At 36.8% G+C, this 16,030-nt stretch overlaps 1 protein-coding gene across 1 annotated transcript; it reads left to right on the top strand.

Annotated features, from left to right (window-relative positions):
* Positions 1–3,217: 3,217 nt before the first annotated feature.
* Positions 3,218–12,799, top strand: csnk1db (casein kinase 1, delta b). Its single transcript, XM_053511449.1, has 10 exons — positions 3,218–3,706; positions 6,956–7,066; positions 7,230–7,378; positions 7,676–7,904; positions 9,460–9,630; positions 9,971–10,119; positions 10,258–10,426; positions 10,541–10,683; positions 10,966–11,036; positions 11,176–12,799. Exons 1-9 carry the CDS (start codon positions 3,631–3,633, stop codon positions 10,996–10,998), a joined length of 1,230 nt encoding a protein of 409 aa, XP_053367424.1. The 5' UTR covers positions 3,218–3,630; the 3' UTR covers positions 10,999–11,036; positions 11,176–12,799.
* Positions 12,800–16,030: the final 3,231 nt, after the last annotated feature.

The raw sequence follows: 16,030 nt of genomic DNA on the forward strand, positions 1-16,030 counted from the left end.
GTGGCAACCCCTCGATGGGAGCAGCCAAAAGACTAACATTATTATTATTACTATTATACAGGGTAATTATATAAAATATTTAATTTCTTCTTGAGCCTATCGTGGTGGCCATATAAAGAGATACTCATTTAATTATATATTTATTTGTATCTTGTGAAACTTAATAACTAATCCTGTTAGTCTAGGTATTTATAGATATAGCACATTACTCTATACATTTTCTCTAATCAGGTTGTGGAAGTCCAACAGTAATTTACACACTTAATCAATCATCGGCTATATCCCTTTATCCTAAGGGGGGGGGCCTGAAATTTATCCCAAGAGACTTGGACACGAGGCAGGGTACACTCTGGAAGGGGTGCAAATCCATCGAAGGGCACACACTCTCTTATTTAGGGGGGAATCGATCACAGACCCTCCTGCTAACTACTAAGCCAACAGTAGTCCAACAAAGAAAAAAAAACTCCAATTTTTATGGAACCTACTAAAATATATGGGAAAATGCAACTGATTATATTTCCTTAAAGGCAATAACCCTGCTTGTTTATCAGAGGCCCAGCGAGCAGCGCGTTGGAGGGCACGTGCATGTCCTATTACGCAATAAGTTTGGACGTTAGAGGCGAGCAGGGGCCTTTTGATTGGTTCTTGAGAAACCAATAAGACATTCTCTTCCTATCAGCCACATGGTGGGCGTGGCGCTGTGGGGGCTGACTGACTGCGTGCGACGGATGAGAACAAATAGTACCACATGCCTAACAGATCATGTTCACAAGGATGAGTTCTGTGGAAAACAAAAAAGAGATGTTGCCTCTCATATTTTTCAAGATTTCTACACTCAGAAACCACTTCTAAAATGATAACAAAAACAAGCACTAGTAATAACAGTATAGATGTGTTATGTACTTGATCCAAGTGTTCAAATCTTTATATACACTATAGTATTTACATTAGACCCATACGTAGTTCTTCCTCAAACGGTAACCACAATGTTCAACGTTTTTATTTTTTTAAATGCCACAATATGTGCAAACATACAAAAGAACCAAAATAAGGTTTCTCTTCTCTCTCAAGTGTTTATTTTGTCAATACAATCTAGATCTCTATAATAAAAAAAATCAGCAGTCAGTGCAATACAGAAACAAATTTATGTTTGAAGGTAACAGCAGTGTACTTCTAAGAAATAGATTAATATAAACTGAGTGAATATATCTTGTAAACAATGCCCCTGTGCAGAATGTGGGCTCAATTAAGACATGGTTTGCCAAGGATAGAGTGAAAGAACACCCTGGGAATTAATTGAAACCTGAATTGTGCCCTAGGTCTCCTAGGGCACAATTAATGCTCTTGTTAAATAAGCAATTCCTAACAGCAATTGCTACAACAGCAAAATGAGACTAGATCTGGAATGGGACATTTAAAAAGTACATACAGTACTGTAAGAAGATGGTCAGGTGTCCACAAACCTTTGGATACACAGTGTATATAATACAACCACAGAATTAAATAAGCCAAATACAGGGAATGGACAATGAAACTGAAACGCCTGGTTTTAGACCACAATAATTCATTAGTATAGTGTAGGGCCTCTTTTTGCAGCGAATACAGCATCGGTTCGTCTTGGGAATGACAGATACAAGATCCTGCACAGTGGCCAGAGAGATTTTGAGCCATTCTTATTGCAGAATAGTGGCCAGGTCACTACGTAATGCCGGTGGACGGAAAAAGTTTCCTGACTCGCTCCTCCAAAACACCAATAATCAGAAAATGCGATGATTTTTCTTTAAAGGTTTGGTTGATATTCTGTCTCCATTCCTACAATAAACCCATCATTTCTTTGTAAGTGGACAAACTTACAAAGTCTGAAGGGGATCAAATAAATAATAATAATAATAATAATAATAATATTTTTTTTATTATTATTATTATTATTATTATTATATTACAGGAAACATGGGAGCCTATCCCAGGAGACTTTGGGCATGAGGCAGGGTACATCCTGGACAGGGTGCCAGTCCATCACAGGGCACATTTGCACACAAACTCTCCAAACTCATTCTCACACTGCAGTTTTTTGTAAGTTTTCTCACTTACAAAGAAATTAAAGATCTATATTTTATCATAGATTTATTGTAAAGGATAGAGACAGAATATCAACCAAGAATCCAGAAAAAACTAATTACATTATTGTTATAAATTGAGTTGCATTAAAAACCCAAAAAAAATTTGTCACTCTCAGAGTTGATATGTCTGTGGCACAGAGATTAATTCAAGAAGGTGCTTCTAATAGCAACTAGTTATGTGTATAAAAGACACCTGTCCACATAATCTCTATCTACTATTCAACCCTTACCACAATGGACAAGAAGCAAGAAGGGGAAAATCGTTGGAGCAATTTTACGCAAACAGAAGAAATACAACACAACCATCAACTGCCCTTGATCTGGAGCTCCATGCAAGATTTTACCTCATGGGGTAAGGATAAGGATTGGGAGAAAGTGCTGTAGTCTGATGAGGCCAAAATTAAGCAGTTTGGCATCACCTATGACCATAAGAACACCATACGTACAATCAAGCGCAGCGGTGGAAACATCATGCTTTGGGGCTGTTTCACTGCTGAAAGTACAGACCGACTTTGCCACATTGAGGGGCCAATGGATGGGGCTGCGTATTGTAAAATTTTGGATGATAACCTTCTGAAGATGGGTCATTGATGGGTGATAATGACCCAAAACATACCTCTAAGGCAACAAAAGAGTGGCTCATGAAGAAGCACATTAAGGTCATGGTATGGAGCGATCCGAAACTTCAAGTTGCCAAGCGACGGGCAAAAAGAAACCTTAAGGATTTAGAGAAAATCTACAAGTGGACCAGAATTCCTCCCGAAATGTGTAAAAACTCTGTGCTTGCCAACAAGGATTTCTGTCTCCATCCCTACAATAAACCCATAATTTCTTTGTAAGTGGACAAACTTACAAAATCTGAAGAGGATCAAATAATTAGTTTCCCCGCTGGCTGAATATATTTATTTAAAGAATTTTTTTATCTGCTTTAATATTATGCAATTATATAAAATATAATTGTTATAGTTTTTAGAGATTTTTATTTACTGTAAAATATTGTTATAAGTAGTAATCCAGATACATTTTAACAAAATGAGTATCGTTTTAAGTTCCGGTTTCGATGAGTCGTTGCTACAGGAAGTGACATCATCACGTTACGTTTGTGTTCCACTGTGAGAATGGTAGGCCTATGACAACGGGAGAGCCATCGTAGCGAGCGGGTCGAGCGATAAAATCCGTTTCCATCTTCTTAATAGGGGGACAAAATGAAGATAAAATCTACAAGAGCATAATCTACAGTGTTCAGGCTTCCAGTCGGGGCTAATATTGTGGCGGTTTGTTTGTTGGAACGTTAGAAAAGTGATGGTGAAAACTGAAGTCCGACGAAAGGACCCGAATTCTTGTCAGGGATTCGGGAAGGTTGGAGTGGCGTAAAGTTGAAACTAAGAAAACGAGGGCTTTTGAAGGTTTTTTGTTGTCAAACGACAGGTTTTAGTTTGTTGTACTTGGTTTGTGAATTGTTAAATAAAATAGCTGCCCTGCTAGATAGTAAATAATTGTCACCACAGCCATGGACCTTCGAGTCGGAAACAGATACAGACTAGGGAGAAAAATTGGAAGTGGATCTTTTGGTGACATTTATTTGGGTGAGTAAAGTATTAAAATTAATTTTCTGTGTATCTGGTTATGTCACGTTAACATGACATCGTTGTTCTGGTTGGGGACGAAATGTCGAGCGAGTGTGTGAAAGGAGATCTGTGTAGGAAAGCCGTCCTGAGCAAATATTTTGAGTTAATATTTCGCTTGGTTTCGATTATCGTCATGGCATCCCAGTACAGTATGTGTAATTAAAAAAAAAATATATATATATATATATATCCAACTATTATACATAAACTTGGCTGTGATGTAACCGTATTGTCTGATCAATTATTTTCATAAACTGCAATATCTTTGTAATTATTTCCATCAGGCATTGGTACATGATCACGTTAATATTTGTTTAAGCCGAATCTTGTGTAAACTCGGTGTAGTTTTGCTGCTTAGAATCAACTTTGTTCCGTTTTAAACTGTAAACACGCACGTTTCCCACCAGCTGCTTCTTTATTTGATCATATCTGCTCATGACTGATTTTCCTTGTCTTCCGACGGTTCAGCAGACATCAAACCTCGAGTGCTATAATATCAGCTGACTTGGTTTCACCACATCCCTGTACACTGCATTATGATCATATATGTATGTTATGTAACTCTGGCATGAGTCGGTGGTGCTGAGTTATTAAACAGTTATGAAACACGATTTCTGTATATTCTTGGCCCGCGAGCTGTTTACATTGAGAAATGTTATTTTTTCTGTAGCTCCACTGACCCTGCCCTCAGCAGTTAGAAATTTTTGCACAGAGGAGTTTGAGGAGTGAAGCAACTTTAAAGAAAACTGCAGCTAAAGAAGCAGTAGATAAAAATAAAAGGTTTAAGCAAAAATGAATTTTGTGCATTCTAGGCTGATTATTGGCTAAACATTTAACAGTATTATAAAAAACTTGACCGTGTAGATGATGATGAACTGATCGTTGTGATTACTGGCATTTAGATGGTGGTTTGAGTTTTCATGCTACAATACTTTAAATTGAAGCTGTTATTGGTTTTAATCATCTGATTATTCAGTGTATGTATTCGGTTAATCTAATGTAAAAGAAAAAAGTGATGTAAATTGGAGCCATGAGTCACATGTTCCTTCAGAAAACCAACTGGACAAACATGACATAAGTAACCCATATCTCGTGAAAAAACATGTTATACTGGAAATCAGCACGGCTGTGATTCATTTACATCATAGGTCGTTATAGCCACCTCATAGTGTAGGCTAGCTGGCTTAATACCTCATATTGATTCAGAATTCCTGTTAAAGGTGTTTCAGGTCAAATGGGCTTTCCTTTTTCTTTTTAATCCTAATCTGTTGGGCTTTTCATATACTGTCAAAGTATAGTATTGTTTTCTATGTTTAGTGATGTCGCTAATAGAACAGCTTGTGAAATGTCCTACTAAATAAAAGCACTCTTAAAGCACTGCTTAACCAGTCAATTTAGTGTAGTGGAACTAACTTTTCACAATTATAAGTGTATATAGTCTGTATGTTATAACCTGTGAGAAAAAATCTTTCTAATGTTGTCTATTTCTATTGCTAGGATTTTCCGTAAAAACAAACAGAAGCGATGGAAAGTTTAAAGAGAACAAGATGTATGTGTCAGAGTGCAAGCTGATTGACAGTGTTGTCTTTAAAACAATAAAAGTTTAAATTAACTTCTTTGGGTTATTGTAAGAAATTAGCCATGGATTTTCAATGTACCTCTGTGTATGTAATGAGTGTTACTTGTGTGTTACACAAGTTTTTGTTTTGTTTTGTTGTTTTTTTTTACAAAAATTCAGCCTAGCAGTATTTTTTTATTTTTTATTTTTTTTTTTACACAAAAATATTTCATAGTTCTCCTTGACCAGTGTTTTGTGTTAGGGATTTATCAGCTGGTTTCTAGCACACACATCATTCGACAATAGGGAGGCCACAGGTGAGTGACTCACCTAGAAAACAATTCCTCTGCTCCATTCATGCAAAATTTGCACCTCCTTACATCAGTGCTTCAGCATGTTACCACTTACGTAATCCCCACGCGTTCAAGCCATATGGTGTAAATGTTCTGTGTCCCATCCGCTTCGGTCACGTAGAGAAATGAGTTTTAATTTAGTCTTTTTTAAAAAGTGCCTCCTTTTATCATGTCACATTGTGTAATTAGTTTTTTGGACAATACTTTGCCTTTACAGAATCTTTGAGGCTGTAGTAGAGCCAGATAACACTGCACAGTTTACATTGCTCTCAGAGGAGGATGGGTCTTGACCTGCTCACTATTTCAACAATGTGCCAGGAGAATGCTTCTTCTGAAATCTGTATCTGTTCAGAAGGATCTGACCAAGCATGTTCCTTGTTACCAATTTTGACCTGAAACTGAAGCTCCTAGTTAAAGCAGGAGGCGATTGTCAGGACTTGTTTATCTTCTTGCCACTGAAGCGTTGTTTGCATTCGAAACAGATACCGTCACTAAACCCTGTGTAACAGGTCTTTTCACTGTGTGTTGAAAAAATTCAAAGTTAGTCCTACATATCTTTGGCCTAAAGCTTAGTAAGATGTTTGACTTTTTTTGGATTCAGTTGTGTGTTTTGTCAATTAATGAGGTTAATGATTAACGTTTTAGTTATAGACAAGTTTTCTTTTTATACTGGCTGATCTTACACCCTTTAGGTTTCTATTCAATGTCATTGGCTAATGAAAGTAGACATGCAGTCAGTAGTATCAGTAATAGAAAGCAGTCAGGATTAATTTATACAATTGGTGGGTTTAGCACACAGAGGCTATCACTCCTGGGTTAACACATCATTTACAGTGTATATGCCATTAAATGTTTTCAAACATTTTTGACAAATGAACAAATAAAAGCAAAAAAAAAACCTGAAGAAAGTAGAAAAATAAACAATAAAAACTAAATCCTGATATTGTCTGATACTTGTGGTTTAAGAATTTATAGCATGACGTTATTCCTTGATGTTTAATTTGTGCTAATGGTGCAACAGTAGATTGAAGCTTTTATTGCCTTTTATTCATTTTTTTGTAAGTTGCTCTGAATAAGAGCATCTGCCAAATGCCTAAATGTATTAGTTATCGGAATCCTTTAAACTCATCAGCCAAGTCTTGTACTTTGTACAGCATCGACATGGCTTACATATTTTAAGTTTACAGTCATCTAAGTAAAATCATGACATAGTCTCTTTAGCTTCAGATGCTACATACTTTGACATGTTTTACAGCCCTAATAAGTCTCTTCTCTCTGTTTCCTATCTCGGTTTAGGCACTGACATTTCAGTTAGGGAGGAAGTTGCCATCAAGTTGGAATGTGTGAAGACAAAGCATCCTCAGCTTCACATAGAGAGCAAGATCTACAAGATGATGCAGGGAGGAGGTAATAAATGGAATTTGTGTTTGTTTTTTTTTTATGTGAAAAGTATTCTGAAAACTGAAAGCATTAATAAAATATCTTATATGATGGTCGAAATAAAAAAGAAATCCTAAATTGAGGATTATGTTTTTGTTCTAATTAATAATGGTAATTGGTTATTTGGCAGTTGGTATCCCTACCATAAAGTGGTGTGGTGCAGAGGGAGACTATAATGTGATGGTCATGGAGCTGTTGGGACCGAGTCTGGAAGATCTTTTCAACTTCTGCTCCAGAAAATTCAGCCTTAAGACTGTTCTTCTGCTTGCTGACCAGATGGTGAGAGACCTGCCCCAGAGCAGCAAAAAAAGAAACTGTCCTTAAAAAGAACTAAAAAGAAAAATGAGCTTGTTGCACAAACTATAGATATTTTGAAAACAAACATAAGTGATTTATTTTTATCCAGTTTTTCTAAATGCATCCACTGTGCCACTCCTTAAACAAAATGTATTTGAAAGTTATTAATGCATGGCACTGTAGTCACTTTATGTGCAATGTTTTTTTTTTTTTATTCATTTATTTATTATTAAACTGTTTTAATAATTAATAATTAAGTTTTTTTGGTCCTCCCTACAGATAAGCCGCATAGAGTATATCCACTCGAAGAATTTTATCCACAGAGACGTAAAGCCTGATAACTTCTTGATGGGACTAGGGAAGAAAGGGAACCTGGTCTACATTATTGACTTCGGTCTGGCCAAGAAGTACAGAGATGCTCGTACCCATCAGCACATTCCATACAGGGAGAACAAGAACCTAACTGGCACCGCTCGCTACGCTTCTATCAACACCCATCTGGGCATAGGTAAAGATTTTAGAGTTAAAGATATTTGCTATTATAAAGGATATTTGCATTGATGCTTATTTGCTTCTTCATGAATCTTGGGCCCAGTATAGGTGCATTTTTATTTTATTATAAACATTAGTCCTTGACACACATTCCTGTTTCTGTTAACTCTAGTGATTGGTGAAGGAAGTCTTAACAGCAGTGAAGCTTTCTTTAATGTGTCAAATTATTCAAAGCGTTAAGGAAATGCTCTTGCGAGGCATAGCGACATCTGGTGGTTTGCACAAATTCGAACAGCCATGCATGTCATGCATGTTTAAGTCTCTCCTGAAGGCCACAACTATCACATGTCTCTATCATGTGACAGCATTGTCTCGTATTAGTAAATCATTATGTATGTATTGCTTTGGTCCTTAAATATTTAAAGCTGTCGAACCAATGTCATCAATATATTAATAGTGGGACACAAGCTTCAACCCCAAATATTGAAACAATATTCGTCACAAGAGTGCATCAAGCTTTAAAATTGTCCACCCATCACTCAGTTATATATATATATATACTAGGGCTGTGCAATTCATCGATTTCGGGTCTCAACGATCACAAAAATGGTGTAATCGGAAAAAAAACGATTATTCACGGTTAGGTTTTTTTGACCTGCGGTTTGACACGCACACGCGCGTGCATCTGCACTTTCGCCCTTCCAGAAGCCCGAACTCTCACTCTATACTGTCAGCGAAGAAGTTGCTTATGTGGTATCTGATCGCATTTTAAAATGAGCACGAGTGAAGATGGTAAAAAAAAGAGCAGCCACAGAAGTCTTTGGTCAACAAAAGAGGTAGAAGCAATTCTGTTGTTTGGGAACAGTTTGGATTCGAAGAAGCGGACGTGGATCAAAAACATTGGGTGCAAGATTTGTTACGCGATTGTGTCGGCACCAATTGGTAACACCACAAAAGACAGTCATCCATTAAAGACGCGCTCTTCAGTGCAACTCAGCTCAGAAAGGCACAAAAAAATAACAGATGCCGTTGCATACTTTTTAGCCAAAGACATGCGCCCTATTAGCACGGTTGAAGAGGAAAGGATTCAGGAAAATGATAAATACTCTGGACAAGCGTTATGCTTTACCATCTCGACACTATTAATAATAATTTATTAATTATTTTATTTAATATTTATATTTTATTTATTACTTGTTTTCAAAAGATTGTGGAATTGCACTACATTGTTGATCTTGTTTGCCTTTATATGTTTTATTTGTCTTAATCTGTTTTTAAGAAGAATTCACTGTTCTGTTCAATAAATGCAACATATTTCCAAAGTCAATAAGTAATCGTGTAAAATAATTGTGATTTCAATCATGACCAAAATAATCGTGATTATAATTTTTTCCATAATCGAGCAGCCCTAATATATACCATATTTGTGTGTATACAATTATTGATCTTTATTATTTTTCTTATCAAGATTTTTTTTTTTCCTTCATTTACACCACTTGCACGTTGCAGATTGTCCGTCCACCATTCATGCTTACCACTGTAGTGTATTCCGTGTGTGTGTGTATCTGCAGAGCAATCTCGACGTGACGACCTGGAGTCTTTGGGATATGTGTTGATGTATTTTAACCTGGGTTCCCTGCCATGGCAGGGCCTGAAGGCAGCCACCAAGAGACAGAAATATGAGCGCATCAGTGAAAAGAAAATGTCCACGCCTATTGAAGTTCTCTGCAAGGGCTATCCCTGTAAGTATTTTTCCTACTCCTGTTTTGCTTTTTACAATACTCGGAGGGGTTTCAAATATAAAGACTTTTAATAAAAGGACAGTATTTAATGATTGTGTAAACGAGCGGGATATCAAGTTCGATACCAGTGTTTTTGATGCAGAGAAAATGTGGCTAAATGTGGAGAATATGGCTATAGCTGAATATTTATATTTGTAACAAAATTAGAGAAATCTAATGATTTGTTTATGGTTTCTGCGGTTACAATTTGGCTTAGATAATTAGTAACTGTGTAGTCTGTCTCGATGTATATCATTTTAAATAATAAACATCTTGTTTTTGTCTGTTTGCTTACTTTCAGCTGAATTTGCCACATACCTCAACTTTTGCCGCTCACTACGTTTTGATGATAAGCCTGACTACTCCTACCTCAGGCAGCTTTTCAGGAACCTGTTCCACAGACAGGGCTTCTCATACGATTATGTCTTTGATTGGAACATGCTCAAATTTGTAAGTACTATGTGCTTTTAAAATGATGTTCATTTAATCAGTTTAAGACTACTTTGGAATATATATTTTTGTTGTTCATCTGTTTGTTTAAGCACTGTGTACAGTTTTATTTATTTTTTTCATGTTTTTTTCTAACAGGGTGCTAACCGTGCAGCAGAGGAGGCAGAGAGAGAGAGGAGAGACCGGGAGGACAGACTGAGGCACAGCAGGAATCCTGCCGCTAGCGGCATCCCATCAGCCTCTGGGAGACCATGTGGCACACAAGACGGTGCCCCACCTACACCCCTTACTCCAACATCGCACACAGGTGAGCATGTATACCTAATGTGTTTCCCTGTCTTTGTGTTTTAGCCAGTAATTATTTTAATTATGTGACTTTTATCTTTAATGTGTATCCATGTTCTAATCTCTGATTTTACAGCAAACACATCCTCGCCACGTCCCGTGACAGGTATAGATCGGGAACGGAAGGTGAGCATGAGGCTTCATCGTGGTGCTCCTGTTAACATTTCTTCATCAGACCTGACAGGACGGCAAGACACCTCGCGCATGTCCACCTCACAGGTACGGATTAGGTCTGCTCTTGACCTGCCATCTTGTATCAGTCTTTAACATCCGATTCTGGGTTTGTAGGGTTTTTTAAGTGTCATAGTTTATCATGGGCTGAAGCAACATATTGTTTTCCTGAGTGCATGGACTTGACTTAACTCTCAGGAAATGCATTTAACGCAAAAACTACATGCACAATGGGCATACTTAAAAAAAATAACTTAAAAGTAATTCATGTATAAATAAATTAAGGGGGGGGGAAGTAATATAACTTTTTTTTTTTATTCTTCCTCTTAGAATAGCATCCCCTTTGATCATCACGGCAAATAGCTGCTCATCACATTGTACTGTGAAGGTGGCAGCACCTGGTAAGTTTGAGTAGCTTGTACTTCAACATACGGTATAGATTAATATGAATGACCAGCAACGATTGGTTTAAATTTGTCACATCACTGTTTGTTGGCATATATATAATTATATTAAAATTTTCCACTCTTTTTGCTTTAGATTTAGTATAAATTTCCCAGAAACCCCCACTCTCAAACATAGAGTGCAGAAGATGGATGGACCCAAGTGGCAGATTCAAGGCCCTTTTCATACAGCGACAAAGCGGGGCAGACCATGTGTCTCTTTAACCGACGAAACCAAAATGGTTCAGAATCAACTTGACCTCTTTAAAGGTCTTTATCTTGCTCTTACTTTATCTTCTGTCTCTCCTTTTTTCTTTCTTGTGTACATGCACATAAACTGAGAATTTTTATCATCATATCTTGCCTAAGGAGATGTTGGGACTGAACTAACAAAAATTGGATCAACCAGCTAAACTTCAGTGTCCTTTACACTGGTCTCTCACTTCACACTAGTTCCTTCTCTGTACATCCACACTGCTGCATAATTTGTAGAAAATCATTTTATGGTCATTTATGGTTTTTCTGATTAGGTTTATGTATTTAACAGATTACTTGGTTCCATTTGGTATACTGCTTTTATATAATGAAGCTTTCCCTTGTTCTAACATTCTCTCTACAAGGCTCCATACCTAGAAGTAATACCCTGCTTTTATTTTACCCATTTATATTTTTTTAATGATGTTTTGATCATTTGTAACTGGTAAGTGGTGCAAGATGGTTTACAGTTGCATGCTCATGTTTGTATTTTAGTTCAAAGCGCTAAGGGGCCAAATTTTTTTCATCATTGTCAGAAAATCTTATTGGATTTTGGAACCATAGATCGTACATTTAACTGGGTCTGTGGAATTTTCTTGTTTTGTTAATTTTTTCTCTCATTCTTTGTTCTGACATTTTCTGAGGTGTATTACTGCCCCTTTCTTTGTACAAGTTCTGTTCTGTTTCTAAGCTGTGAAAATTGTAAAATATCTATGTAAATGTTTCAATTTTTCAACTAATGGACTACAAACGAGATGCAAATTACATTAAGAGTCCAGAAACATTACGGGTTTTTCCACTGTTTTCCTACCCACTTTTTAATTCTACACCAAGCCAATAAAATGAAGTGCTGGGTGCGAGAGGTACTACTGGCTATAATTCAGCCTATAAACACTGCTGTTGGCATCATGTAAACCATCAGTTGGCAAAGCATGTTGATGCATGTTTGCTAAACTTCAGGTTAAAATGAACTGACTCCTCCAAGTTAAGGTTGTAGTCAGCAAGGTGACGCTTTTACAGCAGCTCAGTTGTCAATGTTGAATTACAGAGTCCTCTCTGAAGAATGCTCCAGCACTGATTTGGCTCTGCAAAGTGACCTAAAACCGATGTTTTATGTTTGTTACAGAATATTTGATGTTCTACGTTGCTTTATTCATGTCCTACTGAACAGGTGGACTGGAAAAAGCTGTACCTAGAATACCATTCTCTTTTCTGTGATATCTGATAGATGATCATGTACTAGTTCTAATGTACCTATTCTGTTTAAAGAGGGCATGTGTGTAAAACCTGAAAAACAGGATGGAGTTGCTGGTTTCCAGAAGCTCATTGCCGTTTTGGGTTTCACATTTGTGGTCTCATTATGCCTATTTATGAGCCCTATCACAGTTTGTATCACTGTATTTGTGCACCACATTTTTGTACATGTGTAAATAAATGAGTTACTTGTATTATTTTAACTGCACATATTTTTGTTTATTGAGTGAATTTTTCTAATTCTATTTGTAAAAAAGGCTAATTTTGAGACAAAAATGGTCATTATCCCCCTTGTCCAGGTAATTTTACATTAATTTTACAAACCAATTACAAATTGTAAACTCAATTTATTAAAACTGGAGAAGCGCGCACATGTATGACTACTGCCCTCTTCAGATGACAACCTGTACTGGCAGAACATAAACTTTATTGGATGTTCCCCCGAAAACACTGATATTTTTTTTATTTTTTTTATTAAAATAGATTTTTGCTGATATGCCTACAAGCTATTATTTGAGTGGTATGGAAATGCTTGGCTAGATTACATTTCCATGAATAGACTTTTTTATTAGTCTTTTTGTGGTATGAAACGGGTTAAATATTTAAATGTTCTCTAAAAAAAAAAGATTTTTACAGAAACTTTTGAAATACTTTCCCGTCCCCCCACCCACCCAGTATAAAGCCGAACATACCCTAAAAACTATTAAACGTTTTAGGAAATTTTCTTTAATATGCTTTTAAATATATGTAGGAATGAGCATATTTCATTTATGCACTTTTTTTGTTGTGTTTTAAGTTGTATGTAGAAAGGGCAGGTTGGTTTCGAAACATGCAGTGTCCCTACAACTGCAATAAGTGTGGTCTATAAAGAGAATTGAGATGTACTGTATGAGGAAACAAGATTTTCAGGTGTGATGTGATTGTGCAAATTAACCTTATTCAGAGTTGCTTTAACAGTGGAGTGACTGAGTGGAAGAATATTTTCTCTTTTCTGTTGATTTTTTTATTAATATATTTTAAGATGTTATCGCAATGTACAATATGAAAACATATAAAACATTGAGTCCAAATTTATACCTGCACTGTCTTGTCTTAAACTCTATATTCATAAACTTAAACATCAGTTCATTTATAGTTCATAAAACTAAGTCTCACACTTAGACTTTTTTCTTTCAATATGAATCGTTGTATAACCCCTTAGAAGCAGAAGCAATACAGTTCGGTAAGTGCCAGGTCTGCTTATGTCCTTAAACATTCAAAAAGTAAAAAAACAACAGGTCAAGTTAAATATTTCAAGTCTTTTTTTTCCCTTTCATTTTTATAATTACAGCTCATCAAAAATCAAAGATCCAGAATCTTAGAATATTTTCTAAGAGCAATCAAAAATGATTTGCCAGAAAAGAATGTCCTTTAATTTAACTTGTGAACAGTATGTTAAATCATGCACTTGGTCATAAGGCGATCAGCTTGTGGCACTGCTTATGAAGACCAGATTGCTTTGATAGCAGCTTCAACTAGTCTGTATTGTTGGGTCGGGTGTTTCTCCTCTTGACAATAGTCTATTTATTCTCCGTGGGAATCAGGTCAGGTGAAAGGCTGGTCAGTCAAGCACAGTTATAAGGTCAGGAAACCAGCTGGTGGTAGTTTTGGCCCAGGGGGCAGGCGCTAAGTCCTGCTGTAAAAGAAAATCGCATCTCCATGAAGCTTATCAGCAACACCAGCAGATGGCATGAGACCACAAATCACCCGACCATAAAAATTTCACGCTGGACTTCAAACAACTTGGACTCTGTGCCTCTTCACTCTTACTCCAGACTCTGGGACCTTAATTTCCAAATGAGATGCAAAATTTACTCTCATTTGAAAAGAAGACTTTGGACGACAACGGTCCAGTTCTTCTCCTTAAGAAGCCTACGGTCATCCCTTTTCCTACCACACTTTCACTTCCAGTCATTTTTCTATGATACAGCACCCTGTGAACAGCCAGTCTTTTTTACCAGTGACCTTTTGTAGCTTACCTCCTTGTGGATGGCGTCATAAGGATCATCTTCTGTACAACTGTCACGTCAGCTGTCGTCCCTGTGATTGTAGTTGTAGGTACTGAACTAGACAGATTAAAACAACAAAGGCTTCAAATTTTCAAAAGAACTTAGAACATAGAGTTTTACTTTTTAAATTGATTATGAAAAATAACATTTCACTGTATTTATTTAGATTTTTTCATATTCGTATATTATGACCTGTCATTCTAGTCCTGAAACCACCAAACTGCTGATTTCTAGGTAGAATTTGGCACCTCTGATTCATAGACTTGCTTGTTCATTAGCACTTGTCGGATCAGAGTGCAGGACCTTCATCAGACTGCTGGCTTTATTTTTGCTCCTGCGGAATTGGCAGTCAGATTTAACATGAGAGATGAAATGAAAACCTAGGGGCGTTGGCACGGGATAGCGCAGACATATCAGTACGGTCAGAGTTCAGTGAGCTAAGTGATTATGGTGTGTGGATTTCCACTATGATGGATTTCTTCTGGCTGTCGAGAAATTTTGTTTCAGTACATTCTACAAATTTGGTCAAGCTCATATTCACTGTACATGTTTGAGCTTGTTTAATTCTTCTATAAGGATTATTTACTGTATAACACATTGTAAGGATTTTTGGATTTGTTTGTGTTTTAGTTATATGTAGACGCAGGTAGTTCTGGGTGGTTTTATGTCGCACCCTTGTTTTTTGGATATGGTTGTCATGCCAACATGAAGCATTTGACTTGAGATGGAAGATTTTATTAAAGGTGCTAAAATGTACAGGCAAAAAATTCTGCAATTGGACACACTGGATTGATGATGTAGCTGTGTTTGCTTCAGATAATGGACAATGTTTTTCTTTTTTTTCAATAACAAAGTTGCCTTTTGTTTATCCTCTAACCTTTCCCTGAGATTTCAGGCACACTGCACTTACTGGCACAACTCCCTCTTCAACCAACAACAGCACTTCCCATCACAGTTAGTGTCTCAAGTGTGGGTCTTGTTTGCTTGTGTCCTGTCCACTGCCTCCCTTGCTACAGCAGGATATTGATGTCATGCTCCCTCCATACTCCAACCTAGTAATAATCTTATCAGCAACATCTGCCACACACTATTATCTAATACTATACTACCTCGAGCAAAGACTCAAGCGCCTTTGAATTAATAATTGCTGCAGTGATTAATAAGTTTTAGATGGCAGCAATTATTTTAACCCTAACTGATACAATGAGTAGCTTTCATTTTTTAAACAGCATGTCATTTTCAGAGAGCAAACAACTAAGGAGATTGCTGAAGTTACTGGAATTGGGTTAAAAATTGTCCTATGTATTATTGAAACCTGGAAAGATGGTGGTGAAACAGCGGCTTTGAGGAAGAAATGACATGAAGACATCAGAAATGCTCAAAAAAATCATGTAA

The sequence above is a fragment of the Clarias gariepinus genome, chromosome 14 (assembly GCF_024256425.1).
Source record: "Clarias gariepinus isolate MV-2021 ecotype Netherlands chromosome 14, CGAR_prim_01v2, whole genome shotgun sequence".
Classification (NCBI taxonomy): domain Eukaryota; kingdom Metazoa; phylum Chordata; class Actinopteri; order Siluriformes; family Clariidae; genus Clarias; species Clarias gariepinus.